Source organism: Triturus cristatus, chromosome 9 (genome assembly GCF_964204655.1).
Source record: "Triturus cristatus chromosome 9, aTriCri1.1, whole genome shotgun sequence".
Taxonomy (NCBI): domain Eukaryota; kingdom Metazoa; phylum Chordata; class Amphibia; order Caudata; family Salamandridae; genus Triturus; species Triturus cristatus.
Genome location: NC_140592.1, coordinates 1,037,361,855 through 1,037,389,268, shown reverse-complemented (window position 1 = coordinate 1,037,389,268; position 27,414 = coordinate 1,037,361,855). Strand labels below are relative to the sequence as shown.

The 27,414-nt window shown below is 47.4% G+C and overlaps 1 protein-coding gene across 4 annotated transcripts in view; it reads left to right on the top strand.

The window, feature by feature from the left end:
• Positions 1-27,414, top strand: part of DDHD1 (DDHD domain containing 1) — a 317,731-nt gene that overhangs the window by 77,546 nt on the left and 212,771 nt on the right. For 2 of the 4 annotated variants that reach the window (XM_085626834.1, XM_085626835.1), the window contains exon 3: positions 3,330-3,431. The exons of the other annotated variants lie outside the window; for them this stretch is intronic. In XM_085626834.1, coding sequence (XP_085482960.1) covers positions 3,330-3,431 — 102 coding nt within the window. The remainder of the gene's footprint in view (positions 1-3,329; positions 3,432-27,414) is intronic. 4 annotated transcript variants of the gene reach the window in all.

Sequence of the window (27,414 nt, the reverse complement as noted above, 5' to 3'; positions counted from 1 at the left end):
AAAAACAAAAAATGCCGACACTACTTTAGCACATATTGGAATGGAGTTTCAGAGCAATTGCTTTATCAATGACTTAATCAAACATCTTTACTCCTGCTTTTCCTTCACTTCCCCCTCCTTTTCAGAGTAATGAGGAAAGCCAAGAGTGAGTCATACGTGCTGATATTGATTGTCCCAGCATAGCCAACCCAGTTTTGTTACACCACTGGAAAACTAGAGTTACAAGTAACAAATTTCATCCTGAATGTAATACAGTGCATGACCTCGTTAAAGGCAGTTACGTTATATAGCTGCTCAAAAAAACAGTCACACCCAAACTTTTTGAAAAGATTTTGGCCCACAACCTGGCTACCATTTTTCGTGAAGGCCTTAGATAACTGAAGGAATTCTGATCATGTTGAATCATGTTTTGCTTGGGCCACAGCACAAACCTATACGGTCACTGGTGGATGACTCTCTACACGTCTGATAATGAGATCTGCCACACAGTTCTATTTGGCTTCTCCTCTACTTTTTACATGTGAATCACAGAATCTCTCTACATACACATGAGGAGTCCTGGAGTTCCATGATGTTGATTAGTTTGTTTGAATCCTATTTTTCAAACCAGTTTTAATATGTAAAAATTGGCAAAGCTCTTTCCAAACCTTGTCCTTGTAACTTGTGGTGCACCACCACTATCAACAGTGGCATTGTCAAAACCCATACACAATTTAATTTAATTTAATTGTGGGTTTATATAGCGCTAGAATCGACTCCCGGAGGAGTATCTCCACGCTTCGACCGCTGGGGAACCCGTCCTGGCTCACCCTGAGAGATGGTCCCTAATGGGTATCTCTAAGGTGCGACCAAGCATCCCCGGCGGTCTGGGGGGGCCGTTGTGAAGATGAGGCAAGCTAATGCCCAGAGTTGCCGAGTGTGGTCCCTGACTGGAGTAGGCACCGAGGCGAGAATTATAGAGCCCGCTGACCCTGGTCCACGACCCTGCCGCGTCGGGAATCGAACCCTGGTCCCGGGCCGTCCTCTGCTTACGGGTCTGCCGCCTCTAACCAGTGAGCCACACCTCTCCACGACAGAACTGGGGACACACGATCGTCTCTGTGCAGATGATTCACAATTGTATGTCGCTCCTACTGCTAACTCAGACTATTGAATATTGACTTAATACATGACCAAAAACAGACATGGCTGAAAAGTGACCTCTGAAACTTAATGAATTTCTTCTTCTGTCACCAAACAGCCATACGAATGGGAACAGGACACATGCGATCCAAGCAGAATTGTGCGATCAGCCAAATGCCCAAGCTTCCTATAACACAATGAACTTGATCTTAAAGCTCATGTTAAAAACCTGCAAAGGGATAATTTTTCAGTCTGACTACTTCAAAACCATAAACCCTTCCTAAACATAGATAAACTTAAATGTGCAGTTCAACCACTTGATCTTTCGCATAAGACCACAGACGTGTCCTTTTCACAGGACTATCGAAAAAGAGCGTGGCGCCTATGCTGTAGTGCAGTTAATCACAGCCTTGTGCAAATATGTTTAGATCACACTTTTTCTCTCACTCATCAACCGGGTCCGGATTAATGTGAGACGTCTAAAATAAACAAAATGTTTAACTTCCAACGCTTTACACTGACATACTTCAATATAACTTACTGTTAATGTATTTTCTCTGGGTGCTCCTGCTATGTTAGTTGCCAAGCAAATTTTCGTCTACTGTCCATCACTTCAATAGAAGATACTCTGACACCCAAGCCGTCTAAGGTCATGTGCCTCAGTTATGAAATTCTACCTGAATCAATGAGACTAGCTAACTTTCACTCCGTTGAAATGCACCCTGAAATTCTTACCTCTTGAAAAATAACTTTTTCACTTACTCAGTTACCCCTTCTCGTCCAGTGTTGCTTGAGAACATTGCATTTCCCAATGACTCTTAAACCCACCATAATCCATGAGAACACCAAGATGGAAAGATTTGTTCGAAAATGATTAGTTGTTTGTAATATATGTTTTTGTAATGCAATTTGTGAACTTGACAAAAAGAAAAATATGGAAAATATTATGCAATTTATATTAAAGGTTTTGGCATCCTTTTAACCTGAAGCGACAGTATCCACCCTACGGGTGAATTCTACCCCATCCAGTACATGACCTCAATTCACTGGTTGGCCCCGACTTTGTAAAAATATGCCCTTGTCCAGCTATTTTCAAAATAAATCCTCATTTGAAGATGTGCAAGGAAACCTAGTTTTCAACTGTGATGCTATCCATTTTCCTAGTACTCTGGACATTTACCAAGACCATTTGAGTTACTGGTTCCATTGAATTGTCTGTGTTAGAAATTTGTTTTATTGACACCAGAGCCAGAAGACCTCTACAATGGACACCAGTTGATCAAAGACTTTTGTTAAATTACCTGTGCCAGGCTAACGGTCTCATAGTTGTGGTTCTAATCAAGCTTTTCATGTGGCAAACATTTGGCTTTGGGTGCAGTTTTGTTTGAAACCCACCAAACTATCTTCCCTCAGACCCTAAAGCAGGGGGTGCCTCCTTCTATAGTAAATGGACACCTAATTATACAGAGTTTAACAATGGCTGGACTGATACTGAATATAGATTTTTTTTTTTTCTTCTATGTGATTGATTCATGACGTTGCCGAGTTCCAGACGTACATCTCAACTTTGATTAAGCCTTGCCTGCTGGACCATACTGCCTCTTGAGTCCAATTTCTAAAAGGGAGTCAGGGCACGTTCAGTTTCAGTGCAGCACTACCCAGTGTGCAAGGACACCAGCTGTAAGGGTCAGTGACCACCAAGGGAACTGCCTAGTAACCGTTAGTGTAATTATTGGCCCATCTCACTGAGGTTATCATGTTGTGTTTAATGTGGAGAGATTTTTGGTGATGTGGATTCAGTGTCCCCTGATGTGGCCCTTTTAACATGCTTGGCATTAACAATAAGCAGTGTACAGCTGAATACTTGATTACAGTAGTGCATACTGGCCTGCATGTTTGTAACCTCTTTAACTATTGCTTCTGCAATTGAGTCATCTTTCATTTTTGTTTTGTGCAGCTGGTTAAATGTTATGGTTTATTCGTGTGGAAATATTCCGTTTTCTAGAATTGCTCTGTTTTAAAGATTTAATCTCTGAGATCAAGGCACATTTATGACAATTATCTGTATGCATTCTTAAAAAATAAAATACATCATGAATTGTATATCGTTACATTGTTTGTTTTTTTAAATGCAAATTTTTAGAGATTAATCAAATTGGAACCCTTTTCGAAATGTACAGTTAAGTTCATTGTCTTTACTTTGTCAGTTATCTACCACCTCCCTTCCCTCTCCCTCCCATTCTTGTTCAGTTGGAGAGGAGGTGCAGAGAGTGCAGAAGCCCCATGTCTTAAACGAAAGCGCTGTGAAGGTATGATAATCCTGGATTATTATTTGCTAATAGATTTCATGCTGGCTTGGGTCGCTCACCTAGGTAGCTTCCACACCGTAGCAACCTAAAAATAATCTGCTTGCAACAAGGCTTTTACTAATATTTTCTAAAATGTTTGCGCTTTTTAATTTTAACAGTATGTTGTATTATAGTTCTGTAGCAGCATTTATATACATTAGACAACTTCATGTGTTTGTGATCATTTGACTATTCTTAAAAGAAAATATATTTTTTTTAGTTTGGGGCAATGTAAATCATCACTTGGATCTCTCTGCATTTCACTTATGGTCCGATATGAAGTGTTTGCATAAGGTGATCTTGTGAAGCAATTGTCCAATTTTTCTGTTCAGTGCCAATTCTGTCAGGACTGAACATGAGGACCATGATTTACTTTCTTCATTGATCAACTAAGCATCCTTAATATATCGTCTAAAAACAAAAAGTTTCCAAAACTCTGCTAACTGAAACTGTTAAAACACACTTAATCACAGGGTCCAGTCCCATAATTTCATTGCATCAGCCTAAAATGAGTGGTTATTTTATTCCCTTAATATAGTTTTGTATAGTTACACATTGGTTGTGATAACTGGTAATTAATGGTTTAGAGGGAAGAAGTGTATTAATACACTGCTAGGCAGGTGGTTCTTTTTATACTTGTTTTTGGTACATGTAACTCCCCACTAGTGCTAAAAACGGACACAGGCACTGTAGTCTGAGAAGCCCATCCGTCAGAGTACTGGAGCCAGGGAGCTGAAGCTACTGACTAGACAGGGCAGCATTATTTGCAGGGTAAGACATTCCACTCATTGGGTCCGTTAATGAAGCTGGAGTGATGTAGGCCATAAGGCAGTCTGTTTGTTCTGGGAGACTAACGCCAGATGTAGTGAACGGAAGACACCGGAGAAGGCAACAGGTTTCTTGGATCACTCCTCTCTGTCATTTTGCTGCTGTGAGCAGGTGCTTAGGCAACACTAAATCTCTGGGGGTGGGGGGGACAAGGACAACCTTTTGGACTTTCCAGTACAAATCGCCCATTGTCTGAGAGCCTGACGCTCCATTAATCAAATACAATCGCATAGTTTTGTATTGAAACATTGATAAAGGCAGGCATGTAGCCACAGTTTGCAAGTATGCTGTAATTGTTATTTACATTCACAAATTAATTAGACCAAATGTGAAAAAGCATGTTTTTGAATTTTACTTGTTCATGAACCAAGCAAAGGTGGGACAATAAAAGTAAGAATAAACTGAATGTTCTTCGTGACATTCCTAAACCTCAAAATGCAGTTGGACTAATATTTGAGTGTATTGGAGACAGGCTGCAGGTACACAGAGGGGTAAGAGCAGAGAAAGGTCCACTTTCTAAAAGTGGCATATCTAAAAGTAATATGAAATCCAACCTTACCAGGAAAGAGGATTTACCATTGTCATGCCAAAGATGTAACACATGAGACAGCTACTCCTTTCTAACCAAGAATTACAGCTTAGAAGAGTGTATTAGGCAATTATCAATGATGATCTTTTTTTTTTCTTTTCTTTTTTTTTAATATTGAAATTAACACAGTTACATACTGTAATCAACAAAACAAGCCAGTAGTGTTACAGCCGCGTTACAATTGTGGTACATGCAAAAAAAATCGTGCGTATACATCCTTATCTGTGGGGTTTCCTGTCACCATGATAGACACTCACATAATAGACCCCTCAGTGCATGGCCAGACCAGACCGACTAATGTGTCCGCTTATTAACATGTGCAATCATGCCTGGGTCCCTCACGTTCAACTGGAGTGATGACTCAAATAGTAACCGCCCATGCTCTCTCCCGGCAGCCATTAAGCAAACATCCTAACCCCTTCCTTCCCCATGCTGACGGAGCACATATCTTACTTCCAAGCCTCACTCATCCAATGCAGCTCTCTCACCCTCCATCCCTCGCCTCTCCTGAGCCCATTGCACAAATGGTTCCCAGATGTCCCGCGGGCGGGAGGCCGGTGGCAGCAAGTCCCAAAATGTGTTCAACTGCACATGGCCATAAGTCACGTCTGCCAGCCATCCCTTCACCGAGGGCACCCGGTTTCTACCCCAGTGTAGCGCCACCTGCCTTTTAGCAAATAGGAGGAGTAAAGCATGTAGTTTACGTGTTTTAGGTGGAGTGTTCTTTACATAGCCCAGTATCCCCAGCTTAGGGGATGGGGCATCAGTTCATCCTAATATCTGATTGACCAGAGTAAACACCTGGGACCAAAATTCCGCAAGACTGTGGCAGGACCACGCCACATGCAAGAAAGAGGCAGGTTCACCCCGCATCTCCAACACCCGGCATCCTCCCTTATGCCCATCCTATGTAGAGTGATCGGTGTTCTATATATTCTATGCAAATGCTTAAAATGGATGAGCCTCAGTTTATAATTTGGAGAGAGCTCCGCTAGCTGTCCACAGCAAAAGGTCCACTGTTCTTCCGATAATGGAGAGCCGAGCTCCTCATTCCAGCGTTGAAGGGACTGAGGTTGGACCGCCGGCGCCACACTTTGCATCGATTTTATAAAGTTTAGTGACCAATTTCCGGGGAGCCCACCAAGCCCTCCAGTGCCGGGAGGACCGGGGGGGCCGCCGGGAAGTTCTCACTCAGCGCCCGGCAGGCCTCACGCAGCCTGTGGTATAAAAACAATTCAGAAAAATGCACTGCCAGCCCCTCCGCCGCCGCCAGCGGCTGCATAAAGTTATTGTCCGGAAACAGGTCTGTGAACGTATGGAGGTGCATCCTCCGCAGCAGGGGCAGGCTAATTCCGTCCCCGATGCAGGGCAACAGCGGGTTACGCGCCAGGGACAGAGACGGGGCATACAGAAGCGGCACCCCCGTCCTGCGTCTCAGTTCCTCCCAGACCCAGCGTAGCATCTCTGCAGTGTCTACATCTCCTCGGGGGCGGCGTGCTTTCGCACAAATGGCCACTCTTAGCGGAATTGGCACCACAGTGTCCCTCTCGACAGCCACATGCGGTTGGAAAGGCGTCGGATGCACCCAGAAGTGCAAAAATTGGGCTTGTGCACACAGGGCATATAAGCGCATGTCCGGCGCTCCCAGCCCCCCCTGTTTTAACGGAAATGTCAGCACATCCCAGGATGCTCGTGCCTGACTGCCAGCCCACACCAGCGTGAGCAGATGCGACCGCAGCGTTGCAAAAAAGTGTGATGTCAAAGGAACCGGTATATTCGCAAATAAATATAAAAATTTAGGCAGAATAACCATTTTAACCAGGGCAATCCTGCCCGTTGGAGACAGAGGTAATCTCACCCATATCTTTACCTTCTCCTCCAGCCACATGACAGCCCTCCCGTAGTTCAGATTCCAAATTTCCTGAGGTACGCGACTCACCCAGATTCCCAGATACTTAACAGCGTCTGTTTCCCACCTTAAGGGGTATTCAGATATTATCCTCGGGGTGCTCTCCGTCAACGGAAAGATCACCGATTTGGACCAATTTACCGATATTCCAGCCAGCCCCTCAAAATGGATGAATTCGCGTAATACTATGTCCAGGTTTTCTTCTGTTTTTGTGAGATAAAGTGTTACGTCATCTGCGTATAATGATATCAGCAGACTTCGGGAGCTGAGCCCTATTCCTCGCGCCATGTGGTGCTGCCTAATGCGAGCCGCTATCGGCTCCATCGCAATTGCGAATAGTAGCGGGGATAGCGGGCATCCTTTACGCGTACTTCGCGAGACAGGGAACGGGTCCGAAACCATACCGTTCACCCTAACCCTGGCACGTGGCATGTAACAATCGGATCTTTTTAATTAATAGCTGGCTAAAGCCTATACGATTCAGTATTGCAAATAAATATGGCCATTCCAGGGTGTCAAATGCTTTGGTGGCATCTAAGAAGACCACCGCAGCATGCACGTCCGGATGTAAGTAATGCAGGATAGAAAAAATCGTACGGAGATTATGGGAGGTGGACCGCCCCGGGATAAACCCAGACTGGTCCGGTAGGGCTATCAGGGGCAGCATTGGTTGTATTCTATTGGCAAGAAGTTTGGCAAGTATTTTCACATCTACATTTATTAAAGAGAGAGGCCTCTACGAGTCCATCTCCTCCATTGGTTTGTCTGGTTTGAGCAGGGTAATAATCAACGCTTCGCGCATTGTTGCAGGAAGTATCCCCACCTCCAAAGCCTCCTCATACACCGCCAGCAGACGGGGAGCCAATTCCTCAGCGTACGCCTTATAGAAGGCCGTAGTCCGGCCATCCGGGCCAGGAGCTTTATCGAGGGGCAGACTCTTGATACTTGGGCCACATCTTCCGCAGTTATCGGGAGATCCGTATATTCTCTATGTGTGTTATTAAACCAGACCAGCGCTATGGATTCTAAGAATGAGTACATCCCTTCCGGGCACTCATTCTGAGTGGCGGTGTACAGACCGGAGTAGAAGCCCGAGAAGGCATTCAGGATGCCCTCTTGCCCCCTGATTGTGGCCCCGGTTTTCAAGCGCAGTTCATGGACGTATGTCGCGGATTTGGACGGTTTTATCATAGTTGCCAGTGTGCGACCCGGTCTATCCCCCTCCCCATACCTCCTGGCCTCGGCATATTTGTCTAGGAACTTAACTTCACGTTGTGCCTCCGCAGCATACTCTAAAAGCTTATTTTTCAGTAGACCCATGATGTCAGGAGTGCTGGTTTCGCAAAAGCTTTTTTCCAGATCTTTTATGTTTGCTTCTAGGGAAGCAAGTGTACCTCATATAGCTTTCAACACCCCGGCCTGTCGAGCAATGCATTGGCCCCGTATAACCACTTTGAATGCTTCCCACAGGGAAGACTCAGTGTCCACTGAACCTGTATTCAGCGCAAAGTATTCGGTAATGTCACCCCTGATCTCTTCCCTAAATGCCTCGTCTATCAAAGCATGTGGCGTGAGGCGCCAAGAGAAACCGCGTGGGGGCCGACCGGGCAGCCACAGTCGCAATAGGCATGGCGCATGGTCAGAGAGCGAGCGCAGCATGTGCTCAACCTCCGCCACCCACAGAGCAGCATCATGAGAGAGTAGCCAATAATCCAGGCGGGACCAAACGCAGCGGTGATCAGTGATACAAGTACCCTCTCTCAGCCCACCATGCCTGACCCTCCACACATCAACCAGCCCCTCCCCCGCAACAATCTCCCCCAGAGCGGCGCCCGCCAGTGGGTGCAGGCAGCGGGCAGCACCCTGTCTATCAAGAGTATCATCCAAAACTGCATTAAAATCACAACCCCAGAGAATGGTACCACACCCAGCCACCCGCACCCTTGCCCAGACGTCATGAAAGAACTCAGGGGAGTCCACATTCGGGCCGTAAACAGCCACGATGGTCACCAATATGCCGCATAAAAGTCCCCGGACCAGTATATATCGTCCCTCAGGATCACTTTGCGTCAGCTCTTCCCTCCAATCCAACCCTCGCTTAAACAAAATAGCCACTCCTCGGGCATAGGTTGAATACATGGCTGAGTATACATGTCCCCATCTGGCATGGCGAAGCCGGGGAGACTAGGAGGCACCCAGATGCGTTTTCCTGAAGGAAGCATATATCTATATTGTGGCGGACTAAGTAGGCGTGCACTAATCTAGCCTTCCTGCAGTCGTTCAGACCTCGCACGTTCCATGTTAAACAGTTTAAAGCATTAGTTAACTTGTGGGACATGTCTATGGCAGAACGATATACCAATTAGCCTCCACATTTCCTATGTACGATAGCGACAACATAGCAGATTGCATGAATACTGGCAATAATTACCAAACCAGAACCCCCCACTGCCCGCCCACCACCCACTCCAACCCCCCAAACAGGTTGTGAATTACCCATCCTAAAAGCAATAACATCCAACAAGGTTGGGAACCTTCCCATGGGGTCATTCCTATGCCAGCGTCTACCCCGTATAGAACAGGGTGGCCAGAAGCTCTGCAGACAGCCTGGCCCGCCTAAGACCACATTGACAAAGGTAGATACATGGCATCGCGGCAAGGCATTATGTGAGAGGAAGCAAATGGTCGGCACAAGTTTATCAAGTGGCAAGGGCAGCCAAGTCACTGTACATTAATACGATACTCATATTAGTCATTGTCACTCAAATTTCCGTCTGCTGCCGCTGCACCCTCAGTCGGTCCTTTGAGCCTCCTTCCACCCACGTGTTTGGCAAATTTCATCGCCGACTTGGCATCCGTGAAGAAGTGTGTGGTATCCTCAAATGCCGCCTTAAGTTTCGCCGGATACAGCAACGAGTATGGGACCTGCGCTTGAAGGAGAAGTCTCTTGGCTGGTAGGAATTCCCTCCTTGCCGCCTGTACAGCTGGAGTAAAGTCTGGATAGATAGAAACGGTGTTTCCCTGGTGCGTGATTTTGCCCCTCTCTCTTGCGAGCCTGAGGAGAACGTCTATATCTTGGTAGTTGAGAAGCTTGGCGATAATGGGCCTCGGAGGCGCCCCGACCGGCGGTCTCTGGCCCAGCGATCTATGCGCCCTTTCCACCACAAAGACCGCGGAAAGATGCGGGTCAAATAGCTCATGAAGCAACTCCGTAATGTAGGTCTCCATTTTGGATATAGCTGTCGTCTCCGGGATCCCCGTGACTCGGAGGTTGCTGCGCCGCGATCTGGCTTCTAAGGCCTCCAAGCAGCACAGCTTGCCGCGGCCAGGGGGGTATCCGCAGGCAACAACCACCCCCGCCAGAGGCCAGACACTAGCCAACGCCTTTTCAATAGCGGTGTCACCAGTGGCACAGCACTCCGCGAGCAGATGGGTCCCTCCTCACCCCCTGACAGCGCCACGGGCACGCACCGCACCCACTGGTGGACCCGTGACCCAGCGACACGGCCCTGCGCCGCTCCAGCTCGCCACAGGTTTGCGCTCCTTATCGCTGTTAGTGTGGTCACCCTTCAGGCACAGCCTCATAGTTCTGCCACCTGCCACCGGCCTCCGTCGCGCCGCCTGGTCTGATTCGCTTCCCCCGCTGTGTCCAATCAGTCAATGGTGCCTGCATAAACTTTCGTGAGCTTCGCAGCGCCGTCGGAGCAGCAGCCCACACGATCGAGTCCACTTCAGGGTCGCGCCTCTGCCCCAGCCACTCTTCGGCCTGAGACCCCCCGCCCGTTCATGAAGCGCAGCTCTCACCGCGCGGCCGCACCAGGGCCCCGATCGGCGCTTCCGCCGATCGCCACAACAGGTCTATGGGGCAGCGGCAGTCCCGGAAGCCATGTGTTGCGGGTTCCGACGAGATCTCCAGCCAGGCCCACAACGAGTTCCGAGCGAAAGAGGCCCCCTCCAGCAGTTGGGCCCCCGGCCGCGTTGGCGCCCCGGTCTCAATTTGCGTAGCGCCGCTCACGGGTCGTGACGGCGTCAGATCCTCGCACCGCCCAAGGCTCCAGCGGGCCGTATCTCAGCTTCCCGATGTTCCGAGTCTCCAAAATTGTACCCTTCTGCTCAGCACCACACATGTTATCTCCACGGCGGGTCCGGGCGGGCTCAGCTAGTCCAAAGGTGCAGGAGTTTGACAAGGATAGGATTCCGGCCGCCGGAGCTCGCTTAGATGGTGGCCATTCCGCGGCTCAGCAAGCCACGCCCACCCATCAATGTTAATCTTCGAGAGGAGTAGCCCTCACAGTAGTTAAAAACGAATTTAGGTGTTTTCCACTACAAGGACATGCAAACCTTAAAAGTACATGGCCTACCTTTTAGTAACCTAGCACCCTGCCTTATGGGCTACCTAGGGCCTACCTTAAGGGTGATGTATGCTTAATAAAAGGGATGTTTAAGGCTCGGCAAGGGATTTTTAATGGCAAGTCGACATGGCAGTAAAACTGCACCCACAGGCTCTGCAGTGGCAGGCCTAAGACATGTTTAAAGGGCGACTTGTGCGGGTGGCACAATCAGTGCTGCAGACCCACTAGTAGCATTTAATTTACAGGGCATGGGCATATAGTATACCGCTGTACAGTGTACTTACAAGTAAAGTAAATATGCCAGTTGAATATACACCAATGTTACATTGTTTATGGGAGAAGCACATGCACTTTAGCACTGGTCAGCAGTGGTAAAGTGCTCGGAGCCCAAAGACCAACAAAAACAGGAGGCAAGCAGGCACCAAGTTTGTGGGAAAACCACCCTAAGCTGGCAGGTCTAATAGTATGGTATAGGATTCTGTGTGTCTGTTTGAGTATTAAAGTCAGTCGGATCCCTTTTGGAAACCCCTAGTTTAGCAGGGCACAAGGAGAGCGAGAATAGTTTCCCAAACACTAAGTTTATCGCCTGCATTCCTGTCACTGGAGAGTGTAGAATCCCTTAATGCATCGCAAAGTATGCAACGCAGTAAATACACCTTTATTGTCTAATGCATGAGAAGCATTATTACAGATGGATGATACGATTGTAGAGTACGTTCAAACCGCATTATCTTGCACAAAATTAAAAGAAGCCCTATGGGATAAATTTGCAATAAGAATTAGCCTTCTGTGGGATGCTCACAAAAATGAGATGTACAGTGTTTGTGTGGAAGAGATGCTTACCAATGTAAAGAAAGCCTGCTGTGAGAGACCCATATGAGATGCTCACAGAAGGTGGGTGTAGTGAGATATGCAGAATGAGGTGTGTGGCAAAGCTCAGATATGAGGTCTTCGTAATGAGCCATAGAAACAGTGTTTATCTGTGAAGCTCACAAATTAATACAGTTGCTGGAAGGTCAGAAATGAGTAGTGCGTGGGATGCGCTAGAGCACAAAAATTTTGTCACATGTGAGGCTCACATAAACTATAAAATGCTCAAAACTAGCAAATATGCCTTGTGCTAGGATTATTCGAACCTAAATATTGAGTATTTGATTGAAGGCGTGGAGGCCTTGCTCAAGACTATGATAATTTATTTACAAGTGACATTTGGAGATTTGCGTATTAACAGTGAAGTAATCTTTGGGGAATAGTTATTGCTACCAAGAAAAAAGGCCAGATGGGCAGGATAACTTGGAAATGGGTCGTGTTGCTCAAGAAGATGGGACAGGGGTGTCCAACACCCATTACTCTGCTTCTGAGCATGTCCAGGCGGAGTATTAAGACCCTTTACTGGAGAACTCTAGTCCCCTAGGGAATAGTTATAGTGACACAGAGGGATGCCCTAAAGGTAGGACACCCTTTATTCCTTCAGGGAGGGTACAAAAAGTTCAGGGGAGGTCCAGGTCCTCTTCAGTTAATTCAACCTCCTCTGCCACTACAATAGTGACTTCCATCTCTAGTAAGAGGGAGGATTCTTTAGGAAGGGAATACCACCTACTCAAATATGAGGGAGCCAATCTCAGAATCAAGAAGGAACAGTTGGCCCTAGATAAGGAAACCCTGCAAGTCCATAGAGCTATGAAGAATTTGGAATTAGAATCCCACGGTGGCAGCACTAGTGAACCTAGATTTGGAGAACACTCCTTTGACACCAGGAACCTGAGCAGGATAGTCCCTCCTTACCAGGAGGGTGATGGCATCCATAAGTGAATGGTTTCGATAGAGCCTGTAAAGTTCAGAAGGTTCCTCTAGGGCAGTGGGCAGCCATCCTGTGGCTCTCCTTTGCTAACAAAGGTGGAGACAATTACAAAGTTTAGAAGAGTGTCCTTCTAGATGGGGTTGGGTTAACCACTGAGCAATACAGGGTTAAGTTTAGGGACACACAGAAGGCGCACACTCAGGACTAAGTAGATTTTGTCGATAATGCTCCAGAAGGCTGGCTTTATGAAAGTAATGTGCATGATAATGAAGCACTGTACAATTTACTTGTGAGGGAGCACATCCTTAACTGTCAATCAGCAACTGCCCCAGTACCTGGTGGACTCTGAACTGACCTCTCCCCAAGAATTGGGAAAGAAGGTAGATGAGTGGGTCCGCACCAGGGTGAAACAAACATTTCATGGTGGTGGTGACTAGAAGAAGCAAGATTCTTCTAAGGCCCGAGAGAAAGGTGGGGAGAAATCTAAAGAGTCTTTTGAAGGTCCCCAAAAATCTTCCCCTGGGCATGGGTCCCAATCCTCTTCCCCCTCTAACAAGAAACCTTGGTGCTATTTGTGTAAGGAAAAAGGCCATAAGGCAAAGGATGCCAGTTGCTCTAATTGTAGCACCAATACAGCTACTACTGCACCTCCTAGTGCCCCTAGCAATAGGACTGGTATTAGCAGTGCCCACAAGAGTTTAGCTGGGTTAACCTTGGGTACTGAAGTGTGATCTGTCCTAGTTAGGACACCCAATCTAAGGCTGTTTTAGTCTGTGATGGTGACACTAAGCTTGCCACCCTTATCAATGGGCAGGAAGCTGTAGCTTACAGGGACACAGGTGCCAGTGTCACTATGGTGACAGAGAAACTTGTCTCCTGAGCAGATTCTACTTGGTCATATTTGCCAAGTGACCAATGCTAGCAATGTCAAGACATATCATTCCATGGCAGTTGTCAGTCTCAACTGGAGAAGGATAACTGGCCCAAAGAAAGTTGTGGTATCCTCAGACCTACCTGTGGACTGTCTACTGGGCAATGATTTAGAAACTTCATCCTGGTCGGAAGTGGAATTCACGACTCATTCAGAAATTATGGGAATTTCAGCCAGTGTGCCTGCTGTCACTATGGCTCAGGCCAAGACGTGAGGCACTGAGGAAGCCATCCTGGATCCTGAAAAACGGAGCAGTTAGCTCCCAAGAGAAGAAGCAGGAAGGTTAAAGATTTATCCTCCCCTCAGACTCCCAGTGAGAATCGGCCTCCAGAGGGAGATGATCTCAGTTACTGTGAAGGAACTGTCCCAGAGGAGCTTGGGCCTGACCAGGGAGAGCTACTGGAGGCATGGGGGACCTTTCAAGGAAGACTTGAGTGTGGAGCAGAAGGCCTGCCCCTCTCTTGAACAACTCTGGAAGGAAGCTGCTGCTGAGGAAACGGGGCATGTCCGTAGGTCCCACAGGGCTTATTGGGAAGAAGGGCTCTTGGTTTCTGAAAGTATAGACCTCAAGCCTGGTTCCACAAGGAGGTTGGTCATAAATCAGAAGTTCAGGGGTTTCCTATTGTCCGAGGCACACAACATTTCCCTTGTAGGACATCTTGGGCAAAGCAAGACTTGCGACAGGCTTGTCCCTCACTTTCACTGGCCCCACAGGTCTGAAAACACCAAGGAGTTTTGTCGCTCCTGTGTCACCTGCCAAGCCAGTGGTAAGTCAGGTGGCCCTACAAAGGCCCCCTTAATCCCACTACCAGTGGTTGGGGTTCCCTTTGAGAGGGTGGGGGATAGATATTGTAGATCCCTTAAACACTCCAACAGCAACTGGTCATATTTTATCTTAGTGATGCTGGACCATGCCACTGAATATCCAGAAGCTTTTCCCCTTCGGACCCCTACAGCTCCTATAGTGGCCGGGGCCCTCCTGGGAATCTTTTCCCAAGCTCTTGAGCTAGTCCTGTATTCCTTGTGCCAAAACCTCACAACCAGGATGGTAAGAGAGATAAGGTTTTGTATTGACTATAGAGGCCACCATGCAGCCCGTAGGACTGATGTCCATCCAATTCCAAGGGCAGATGAACTGATTAATACTCTGCCAAATATCTCAGTACAGTTGACCTGACTGCTGGTTATTGGCAAATCAGACTTTATTAGGATGCCAAACTAAAAACCAGCATTTCACCTCATCCCTCCCCCCCCAGTGGGCATTAGCCTTTTGATTTATTTTGAAAAATGCAAATGCCACATTTCAGAGGCTTGTGAATAAAGTCTTAACAGGTCTGGAAGCCTATTGTGCAGCATATCTAGATGACATAGCTGTCTTTAGCTCCACCTGGGAGGATCACCTGGTCCACCTCAGAAATGTACCTGAGGTTCTCTTGAAGGCAGGCCTCAGTATCAAGGCCACAAATTGCCAGATAGGGCAGAGCAAGGTTGTGTACTTGGGCCACCTTGTAGGTGGAGGCCAAGTTCAACCACTGGAGAACAAAAATTAGATTATGGACTGGATTTCTCTCACTACCCAGACTCTGGTCAAAGCTTTCTTGGGCCTGACTGGGTGCTACAGAAGATTCATTAAGGGTTATGGATCCATTGTAACACCCCTTAATGATCTCACCTCTAAAAGAATGCCTAAGATAGTTCAGTGGACATTTAGCTGTCAGAATGCATTTGATGACCTGAAGCAAGCCATGTGTTCTGCTCCAATTCTGCATAGTCCCGACTACTCCAAACCATTCATTGTCCAGACAGATTCTTCTGAGATGGGGATATGTGCAGTATTGTCACCGCTTAATGCAGAGGGCCAGGATCAGCCAGTAGCTTTTATAAGCAGAAGGCTGACCCCTAGGGAGATGTGTTGGGCAGCTCCTGAGATGAGGCCTTTGCTGTGGTCTGGAACTTGAAGTTGAGGCAATACCTGTTTGACACTCACTTCTTTTATCAGACAGACCATAAGCCACTTTTATGGCTTAAACAGATGAAGGGTGAAAATCCCAAACTTTTCAGTACAGGTGATGGACTTTTAGGTGGAATATAGAACTGGGAGTAACCGTGCCAAATCAGATGGACTTTCCAGATATTTCCACTTAGAAAATGGAGACTCAACTGGGCAAGGTTATTCTCATGTCCTTATGTTTGGGGCGGGGTGAGGTGGGTGTTTAGGAAAGTAGTATCTGCTTTCATGGTTGACCCCATTTTTTGCCTGGTGTCAGTGTGTTTTGACTGTAATCTACTCGGATCCTGCTAATCAGAACCTCAACTACCGTGCTCTCATTTCCCTAAATTAGGTCTGGTAAGTACTTTGGTACATCCACAGTTGGCTACTGGGGTGCCCTTGTAAGTCCTTGGTATATGATACTAATGTACCCAGGGCATAGGTACATCAGGGGTCTCCTATGGCTGCAGCGTGTATTGTTCCACACATGGGAGTCCACTTAAACTCCGACTACAGGCCTGCCATTGCAGTTTCGGTTCTTGCACGTCTCATGACAGATATGAGCTTCCTTATATCTGGGGTCACTGCACTTAAAACCTAAAGGTCGCCCCTATGGTAAGCAGGCTGCTTGGTTACAAGTGTGAGGGTTCCCCTGCATGAGCAGGACACCCCTACAAACTCTGGAGTAGATTCTCCAGGCTTTATAAGCGCATTCAGCCATTTTAAGGTATAAATTGACATCAGTCATTACGAGATGTCTAATGGCTGCATCGAACCTGGTCATGCTTGGTATCCAACATGTTGGAATCATACCCCAACAATGATTCCAGTGCTGCAAGTATCAGCCGAGGTATTGGGGGGGTTCCTTAGGGGACCCCCCCTGTACTCCCGGTAACAGCCTTTCAGGGTCTACCACCAGCTAGTGCTGCTACCTAACACAGACCTGATTTTGCCCTCCTCCTGCTGCTGAGCTGAACTTTGGCATGGGAAGGTAGAACAATAGGCTTCCCGTCACTGGGAGCTGTGACCATCTTCCAGACAGGACTTAGTGTATTGGGCTGGGGTGGGGTGCTTTCCAGTTCCACCAGACTACTTTGAAGGGGAAATTTGGTGCCCTCCTTGCATACTCCAGTTTGAGACAGTCAGGTATCCTTGGTTCCTGCTCTGGTGCAAAACTGGACAAAAGACAGGGGAGCTGCCTTCCCTCCCTCCGGCCCCTTCTCTAGTAGGGACCCCAGAGACGTTCAACCCTTTTCCTAGGGTACTTAAGGGTTTCCCTGTGGGTGCGTCCTCAGATTCATTGTGGAACAAGACTCCCCTTATGACACTGTTCGATTGTCTGGAGACTTGGACTTTGTCGGACTTGGACTGGAACCAAGGCTGCATCAAGAAAGATTCCTGCTGGTCCTGGTCTCGCTGTTCTTCAACTCTTCTGCATCCTCTGTGTTTGTGCTTCATCCAGGTTCTCCAGAAGGCCTGTGGGCATCAAGGACATCCGAAGTAATCTTCCCTTGGAGTAAAGAAGTCACTCCCCTGCATTTGCAGGCACCGCAACAAAGCTGGCCGTTCTGCTTCTCCTGTCATCCTACGGACCTCCCGAGGCCCAGTGACACAGGTGGTGGTTCTGCAGCTTCTTAGAGGTCTGATCTGTCTTGTCTGCAATTTTAAGGACAGTATCCCTCGTCGGAGCCGCTGGAACCATACCCCTGTGCACCGCATCGACTTGCTGTTGCCAAGGCTTCTTGGCTCTGCATCCCAGATATCTTCGGGCCACAAGAAGCTCCAGCGTCTTATCACCTCTTCCCTTGAAGATCAGCATCCTCACTGCATCCTCTGCACTGTGGGGCTCCATCTCTCACTGTGGGTCTCCATCTTTGGCAAGCTGTCTGAGGTCCTCTTGGGACTCCTGTTCCTTCAGCCTCTGGGCCCTCCCGAGGGTTTTACTTTGCTTCAGTGGGTTCCCCTGCTTGCTTGGGGCCTACTCTGACTCTCCTGCACTTGCTGGTCCCAACATTTGGATCTTTTCGCTTTCCAGGTCTGTCGAGGCTACCAAGTCTGGTTAGTGCTCCCGCTAGACAGCGACCACATGGAAACTGACACCCGATATGGTACAGCTTGTGCATGGCTCCTGGTCCTCCTCCTCATCACCTGGTTCTCACAGCTGCAGAGACAAGGTTACAGTCTTCAATCTTGAATCTCCTAACATCGGTGGGCATTGTGCTTTTGTGCCTCCTTGTCACTTTCGAGTGGCATAGACTCTTCCGCTCTGCGTGCAGGTTCTCCTCTTCAAGAAACTGCTCTTGGATTTAACTGGACTCCTTCACAGACTTCTCCAGGGGCATCTTCTTCGAAGTCTATCATTGTCGTCTACGGCAGATTCTGATGCCTCTTCACCCCAGTGCACCCTCATTCCCTGGTGCAGGTAATCTTGGGGCATCCATGGGTGGCGTGGCTTTCCAACCTCCTGTCTTCCAAAGGGTTTCTACTGGATCCTCTGGAAAGGGTCCTTTTGCTTTAAAAGTGCAACTTCTCCGCTGACTTGCATTGGGCATGCAGCTGTGTTTCCACTCTGCACACAGTCTCTGTGGGGTTCCTGGGTACATACCTTTTGTGGTTACTTGTGTCCCCGGCTCCTCGGAGTCTTCTGGTCCAAGTCCCGTTCTCCTTTGCAGTTCGCATTCCACTTTTTTTTTTTTTTTTTTAAAAACCTTTATTCGGATATTTCAGATACACAGCTATTCAGCCGACAACCCGGAGGTTCGGCAGCTCGTCAAACAACATATGTAGTCTGCTATAGCTGTCATGCAGGAGAGAAAAAAGGTTTCAATTTTTAAAGAAAAAAAAAAAAAAAAAAACATAACAAGCAAGGCAATACACATCATGCGTTCGCGTCAGATCCCACCGATGAGGCGGCCCCATATCCACCATCAGATCAGCCCTCAAGTGTGGAGGGGAGGAAGAGGCAGAGGCACTAACTTTCTATCAAATTTCATCCGCAAAACTCAAGTCGGAAGTGGGGCTAGGGGGAGAGGTGCTCCTCTGGTGGGTCAGTGGCAGGAGGCAGGCAGATGTACCCCCTATACTGGTTCCACCCCCCCCACACCTTGTGCCATTTCTTGGGCCTCCCCCGTGCACAATACACTGTTTTCTCCCGAAACATGCACCAGTCCATGTTATCCTTCCATGCATCCAGGGTGGGCGGGCTAGGGGATCCCCACAATCGTGCAATATCCCGCTTGGCCACCATATTACCAAGGGTCACCCATTGAGTCTGTGCAGCATCGTAGTCTGTAGGGCCCCACACGTTCAAGAGACAGCGCCGCGCCTCTGAGTGCAACACAATACCCGTTACCTCCTGCATCACAACATGAATCTGCTTCCACAATTCCGCAATCACACCACACTCCCATATAATGTGCAGAAAGGTGCCCACCATCCCGCAGCCCCTCTTACACAGCCCGTCCTCGGAGAAACCCATGTGGACCAACCGGGGGCCAGTGACATAGACTCTGTGGAGTATCTTAAGCTGGACCAGCCGCAGCCTGGCGGGGATGGCAACCTCGTTCGGGGAGGAGACAGCGCACTGCCAGTCCTCATCGTCCAGCTCAAGACCGTCTCTAGTCCACTGGCCCCGCACCCCCAGGAGGAGATCGGTACGGACGTTCACCAGCTTCTTGTAAATGAGAGAGATTGTGCTCTCCGGCACATGGCCGTCCAAGATCCGGTCCTCCAACGGAGAGGATTCAGGCACCTTCTCCCCCTCAACGAGGACCGATCGCAGCGCATGACGTACCTGCGCGTACCGGAAGTATTCCGTGCCCTCTAGCGCATATTCCGTCTGCAGCTCTGTAAACGACTTAATCCGCCCCTTGGCCAGCATGTCCCCCACCCTGGAGATACCAATCAGGTCCCATTTGTCGAAACCCTTAGAGTTCCAGAGGTTCCCCAGCATGTCCGAGTCAAACAGCGGAGTGGCCAGTGTGAGTCTATCCTTCCACCCCAGGGAGTTCGTGACTGCCTTCCACACGTGCACCGCCACCCCGGTCGGCCCCGTGAGGGATCCAGCCGGGGCCCTTGAATAAAGTGCTCTATAGTAGCCACCACCCCGCAACAACCACCGGTCCATAGCGAAGCCGGGGCTAAGCGCAGGACCGTAGACTCCGTGGTTGACTGCGCTCAGTTGGGAGGCCCAATACTATCTCCGGATGTCGGGAAGCGCGATACCCCCGTCATACCAAGGGAGAGTTAGTTTTGCTATCGCTATACGCGGGCGGCCGTCCCACAGCAGCGAACGCTGTAGACTCTCAACCTCCCGAAAGTAACTGGCCGGGACCAGCTCCTGGGTGTTCTGCAGGGCATAGAGAAAGCGGGGAAGCGACATCATTTTAAATAGCGCCGCACGACCAAGGAGGGAAAGCGGCAGCCGCCTCCAGCCTGCCACGTCCCGCCGCAGGCGCGCCAACGGAGGGAGCAGGTTTCGCTCATACCGTACCGTGGGGTCGGCTGAAATATAGATCCCAAGATACTGAAAGCGCTCCCGGGCGATCTGGATCGGGCAATTCCGCGGGGGAACCGGAGCGTCTCCACACAGGGCATACAGATATGACTTACCCCAGTTGATGGTGAGCCCCGAGTTCCTCCCGAAGGAAGTCAAGATGTCGCAGACAACTATAAGGGACTTCCGGGGTGAGGTAAGATAGAGCAGAATGTCGTCGGCATAGAGGGAAATGCGGTCCTCGTGGTCGGGGGACCAGCGAATCCCCCTCACGTCTGGGTGCCACCGTATCCATGCCGCTAGCGGCTCAAGGGCGAGAGCGAACAACAGCGGCGAGAGGGGACAACCCTGCCTGGTACCCCTCCCCAAGTCGAAGGAATTGGAGGCCCTCCCGTTAACCGCAACTTTGGCGAGAGGTCCTTCGTATAAGAGCCTCACCCAGCCCACAAATCCGGGCCCGAAGCCGAACTTCGCGAGCGCGGCCCACAAATATGCCCACTCAACCGTGTCGAATGCCATCGTTGCGTCGAGCGCCGCCACCACGGCCGGTTCCCGCATCGTCCCGACCCTTGCGATCACACCATGAATGCGCCTAAGATTCAACGCAGTATTTCGATGTGGGATGAATCCAGATTGGTCGGGGTGGATCAGGTCACCGACCACCCTGACTAGCCGGTTTGCGAGGATTTTAGCAAGGATCTTCGGCTCAGCGTTAAGGAGCGAGATCGGCCGGTATGAACTGCACCTGTCTCTAGGCTTGCCATCTTTATGGATGACCACGATCGTTGCCAGGCGCTGGTCGAGCGGGAGGGAACCCGTCGCCCGCGCCTCCACAAACATGGCTCGTAGATGCGGAGCGATCTTGTCCGGCTGGAGTTTGTAGTGCTGCATTCCACTTTCTTAGTATGTAGTTTGGTCTCCCACTGGAAGCTAGTGTATATTTGTGCTACTTACTTGAATATTTTGAAATATTCTTGTGTGTATTGTTTATCTCCGGATAGGAGATATATCAATTGTGTTGCATAATAAATAGACTTCTTTTTATAAACACTGTGTGGTTCCTATTTATCTAGTCTACACAGTCAATTAAATGTGGTACAACAAGCTGCTTTACACTCCAAGATAAGCCTGAAGACTGCTTTCCACAGCTACGACTTTGAGAGCTTTCTATGGTTATTAAAGACACTAAAACCACCATAAGCGTTGTCTGGATTAGTGCAAGGTGCATCACTCCTGCCACATACAACCACCAACACCAGTTCTCCATTATACTTCTCCCACCAGGGCACAAGTCCTAAACAAGCATTGGCATAGCCAATAGGTCTCGCCTTTGGGACCTTTATAAGTGTTTAGCCATGCAACAGTTGATGTTGTTGCACCACAGATATTGTGCTGCATAACTAAATCCCAAAGGCGAGACCTATTGGCTATGCCAATAATTGTTTTCTTTGTACAAGTCGATCAGGAACACCAACAGCTACCATGCCAGGCCCAATTAAAATGCTACCAGATTTTGGGTAATCTAGATTTCTTGGAAATCTGGTATTCTCATTAAATAGTTTATTGTGGTGTTACATGGTTTATTTTTAAAAAACATTTATAGTACAAACTCGGCCAGTGTGTATTACATGAGCACTAGATTATGTTGCACAAGGTCAGATATATATTTTAAAGTCCTGGGGAGCTTAAATGGTTTAGCCAGAATAACAGGATGTTTTAGGGACGCCTGAACTTGAACCTGGTTCCCCAGTTTGTCCTCCATTAGGCCACAACTCCTCCCAAGGCGTGTGACAGTATGTGAAACACATAGCCCTTTACTTCAGTGAATAAAAGAACACTTCTTAGCTTCTACATTCGTTTTCACGCTTTAATAAATTGGCAGCCAAACCCCTTTGCAAGTTCCAAGTATACTGCTTCCGCATACTTACCGAAAATTCGCAACCGCAGAGCAACAAGCTAACAACCTAATCATGCACTAAATAAAAATGTGGGGCTGCACATTGTCCAAGGACAAGCTGTACTCGGGTAAACACGGTTTTAAGAACTGCAAACTGCTGCGTTGATTGTGAGCATATGGTACTTAGGGTAAGTAAAAGAGCAGCAAAGCTAATGCCAGTGCCGGAGAACATCAAAGCGGCTGTGCGGCCCCGAAAGTGATCGCGATCAAACATCAAAGTGGCCCTGCAGCCGCGAAAGTGATCGCGATCGAGTTTAAGCGCAGAGCGCGCCCGCGCACATGCACTGTAGCTCTAGGCCGGCCATGGTAGCATTTTTTTAAGCCCTCACAATAAGTCTCGCAAGACCAGCGCATGCGCTGGGTCAGACGAGACCTAAAAAAGAAGTGGGGCACTAACTAAGTTAGGCAAGTAAAAAGCAAGGGAGCTTAGGCCAGGGATGTGGAATTCCTATCACTGTAACCCAGGCAATAATGTTTTTGTGGTCAAGAAAAGGTTTCAATGCTTATTTTGTCCACTGAACAGACATAACTCCCTGCAGCTTTTAGAAAAACCAGACATGGGGGGACGAGCGTTCATAAGTATAGCAGCCCCACTATGGGATGAACTTCCAACTTCCCTGAGACTTTCTGCTGGTCTAATAACCTTTAGGAGGGGGCTTAAAACATGGCATTTTCCTAGAGGTTAGAGGGCGGTTCAGAATTTTAACTTAATACGATCATTGCGAAACACTCGGTAGTGGCTGATCTGTTAGGGGAAGGAGAGGAATGGACTGCCCTCGTGATGGCCCCACCCCAAGACTACCGGCTCTTAAAACCTGCAAAATTAAACAATAAACCTGTTTTATTGTTTTATTTTACAAGTTTTGAGGCTGACGGGGGTAGGGGAGAGGGGCGCGATGCTCCTCCATTTGGTAACACTGGCACATTGTATGGCACCGCCTCCTTGTTTCATCAATCGGTTATACAGGGCCAGGATCCCTGTTAGGTGGCAGTGCCCTTTACAGGTAGTTTGAATAGTTAAATAAACCCCTTGCTGCCACTTTACAGTTGCACAGTATAGTTGGTATAAAAACTGTCTACTGGCAAGCTAAGTGTATATATCTAAAGATCTAGATATCTAGCTAGCTATAGATAGCTATAGAGATATGATTAAAATTGTATATAAGGTTAATTAACAGGAAGCCTTTAATATTAGGGCAAGCACTCAAAGAAAGAGGAGTGAGCTTTAAGCTCAGTTTACGCAAGTGATGGCAAGTCCAATATAAAAACACATACAAGATAGCGAAACCTAACAGTTTGTGGCTATTTACAATGTTCACAGAATGCTCCCTGATGTACATGCATGTTGAAGAATGAAAGCAAGATGGGTGATTGTTTTCAAAATAAAATGTACCCAAGTAACGGTTGCAAATTTAGAAAAAACGGAGTGAGGATTGTAGGCAGTTTCATGATTTTTTTTTTTTTTAAAGAACAACTTTCTTATTTTTAAGGTATCGTTTAATAAAGACACAAATACCAGCCGAAATTAAAATTATTAATAGGAAATAAGTGTAAAACCATTAGGTGCATCATAAAGAAGTGCTCACTCTTAAAGTCATAAAAATATACATGTGGTTCTACGACCATGCATTGAGGCACATTTACAATTTTAAGTAATTCTCAAGTGTTTATAGCAGTAGGTCTGGAACCATTGTGAACTCCATTTTTGCAAGAGCAAATTCACAAGTCTATATTTGCTCAAACGAGAATGTGTATAAATAGTTCAAATCAACATGTTAAAACATTTTTGGTTTTTTTCTCCTGGGGGAAGTATTTTTCCACATGGGAAAACTTTCTCTGCACTCCCGTTTTTAGGTCTCGCCTGGCGTTGGCAACACGCATGCGCTCCCCTCGCCATGTGAGGGCCTTTTGTAATCGATACGATTCTAGAAGTGTACTTGGAGCTCCGCCCCTCTTTTCCATTGGCACGCGTCATCGAGCCCCGCCCCTCTTTTCCATTGGCACACGTCATCGTTTTTGTTAAACGATTGTGCGTGATCGGAAAGCAGGCTATTGGGTTACCTCCTTGTCCACTTTTTGGACGGCCCATCTGGAAAGGCCGACGCCATCTTGGTTTGGTGTGACGCAGAAGGGTGTGCTGATAGGACCCACGACCCTTGACACCATTTGGTTCCGCTGCGGACAGGCTGTCTGGCGCATTGCTTCACTTGCAGCATTCCAAGGTAAAACTGCTTGTAAACTGCTTGTTTTGTAATGGAAGAAATGTGGTAAATGATGAGTGGCCTATCCAGCCTACCTAATGAATTCTCAGAACATTTCGCAAACATGAAGGGAAAAGAACACGATAATGTGCTGTAGTAAACGGAGCTGAGCTGGCTTCAATGCGCCCTGAGTAGCACAGTGTTACTCAGATAGGGCATTTGCGGGCAGCTGATGAACTCCACTGAAGTAGTGCTTCCGGCAGGCCCTCGTCTGAGCATGGCGGCCATTCAGAGGAAGCAGCCTGGCTTCAGGCACAGTGAACGAATGATTCCCTAAGCTGTGCATCAGAGGGCAAACTATGATGAGCATTTCGTGTTGAGCAATGGTTAATTCTCAGCCAATGAACTAATGCAGCAGACAGTTGCCCAGTCTTAGCAGCAGGAATGTGTCGCAGAAACACATGCACAAGGACACACAGCTTGTTTCGGAAGGCAGAGCTGTATTTCACGACACAGTTACCCGGTAAAGCAGCTTCAGCGGCACGAGTGTGGAACATATGCCTATTCATATAGCATTAACTTTAAATGCCAGCTATTTATTTTGCCTGCAGTTGTGTGCTCTGCTACATGGGGATTTATTCCCCACCTCCTTTTGAAAGTTGCTGTAATAAAAGGGTATAAGTGACACTGTAACACTGCAGCTACCTGCTATTTGAGCGCTTGGTTTGGTTTATTCTGATCTACTTGGAAATTAATAATTGTAGTGCATGGCAAAACTGAAAGGATTGTGATCTAAAAACATCACTAGTAAAGTGCCCGCCTCAGTGAATGCTTTTAAAAAAAATATTATTACAAGCATATAGCAGCCACACTTGGGTGGCTGCATATTTTTTTTCATTTTATTTTGTGATATATGCTATAACCACGGCACCCTGGCAATGAATCTCATTTATTTTTAGGTATACATGCAGATGTGATTAGGCATGCTGCACGGATCAGTGGGTTTCTCAGCCAGATCTGAAAAAATGCACATTGCAAAGGTGCCAAAAAGGCCCAGCATCGGGTGGATGTATCTCTCCACATTCTAGTTATATTTAATTTGGCCGTAAAGCCTATCGTAACTCAGAGCCGATACGTAGTGGTCGGGTCCATCACCTCCCGTATATTCAATAGGCACCATTTTGCGGAGGACGTCCTATTCCTGTTATACAGTGCCATGATACAGTATACCACTGCAGCCCCATTAAGCCTGGAGTACTGGACAGTCCCACACTATGTGGAAAAATGTGCCCTCACTACCACACCCTCCAGGGCACAATGGCGACTCAGCTCTGCCCATCTTGACCATTGTGGTACATTATACTAGGACCTGTGGAGAATCTTAAATTGCACTAATCTGAAGCGAGAGCGGATGGCTACTTCTCTGGGGGATGCCAATGCCTCCTGCCACTCATCGTCTTTTAGCTGTCCCAAGTCATCCACCCACCTTTCACAGAGCCTAACTAGGGGATCAGGGAAGTTATTTATGAGTTTGCGATAGTTCAAGGAGATCTCCTTTTTATGCATATAGTCATCAAGCAGTCTTATCTTCCAATGGGGAGTTCCTCCCCTCTCAATATCACCCCCAGCAGGGCATTTCTAATCTGAAGGTAACAGTAGGTCTCCTGGGGTTCCAATTGATATTCTTGTTGTAAGTCGCCAAAGGACTTCACCTCCTCATTTACTCATAAATCCCCTGCTTGTGAAAGGCCAATTAGTTCCCATTTGTCTAAGCCCTGGTGTTTGCCTAGTAGGCCCAACTATGCTGTGTCCCACAGTTGTGTAGCCCGGGTGATCCTGTCCTGCCATCCCAGCGCTGCAAATGTGGTGTGCCAAAGTTTAATTGTCAATGAGGTTAGAGTGAGCGAAACTATATTATGTTTACCTCCATAGATGGCTTTGAGGTAGCCCCCTGGTTTCATATTTCGCCTATCCATTCTATGCACGGGTTCATCATGTGGGAGGCGGACTCCGTGATTCACTGCCTTAATTTGGGCGGCTCAATAATATTGAAGGGTTGGGAATGCTATTCCTCCATCATACCAACCCATTGTCAATTTTGGTAATGATGTCCTAGCCCAGAGGAGCCTTTGGACAACTGCATCAACGTCTCGGAAGTATTGGGTCAGGGTCCAGGTGTGGAGTGTTTGTGGAGAATAACAAATAAATAATATCCCTCTGGACCTATATTTCTTTACATATGGCTTATAATAAGCTCAAACGTTTGGCAAAAGAAGGCATTCAACTGCACACAAAACTGATTTTATCTATTTTTCTCATATTTATTTTTATTTATAATAATTTTTTGAATCATTCTTCTGATATGTTGTCTTTCTTACACATTATCTTATAATTAGCATTTATAGATGGTTACATAAGACATCATAGAAAGAGGAGCAAGAATACAAAAGTATACAAATCTTAATATTTCAAAGACAAAATATGTACAACAATATTGTTCAAAAATTATATCAATAAAGTGCAACAACGTAATGTACACAGTAAATAAGAAATTACACACTCACCATCCCCCTTATTTATGCACACCTCTTCTCATACCAAAAACAACTCACTTACACTCAATACACACACTAAACACCCCAAACCCAGACTGCATACACAGATGAAACCATTGGGGAGAAAGACTCCACCCTCAAATGCTGTGCTGTGTACTGGGGCACCACACACAGAACTGGTCAGCGCACGTTTCGATGGCCTATTTTCCTTTTCTTGCCATCCTCTTCAGGACCTGTTGCTTTGAAGATTTGAAATGGGCCGAATGGAGGGGAGGAGAAAAGTATTTATATGGTTCTGAAATAATAATACAAAGTAATTATTATTATATCTAGCAC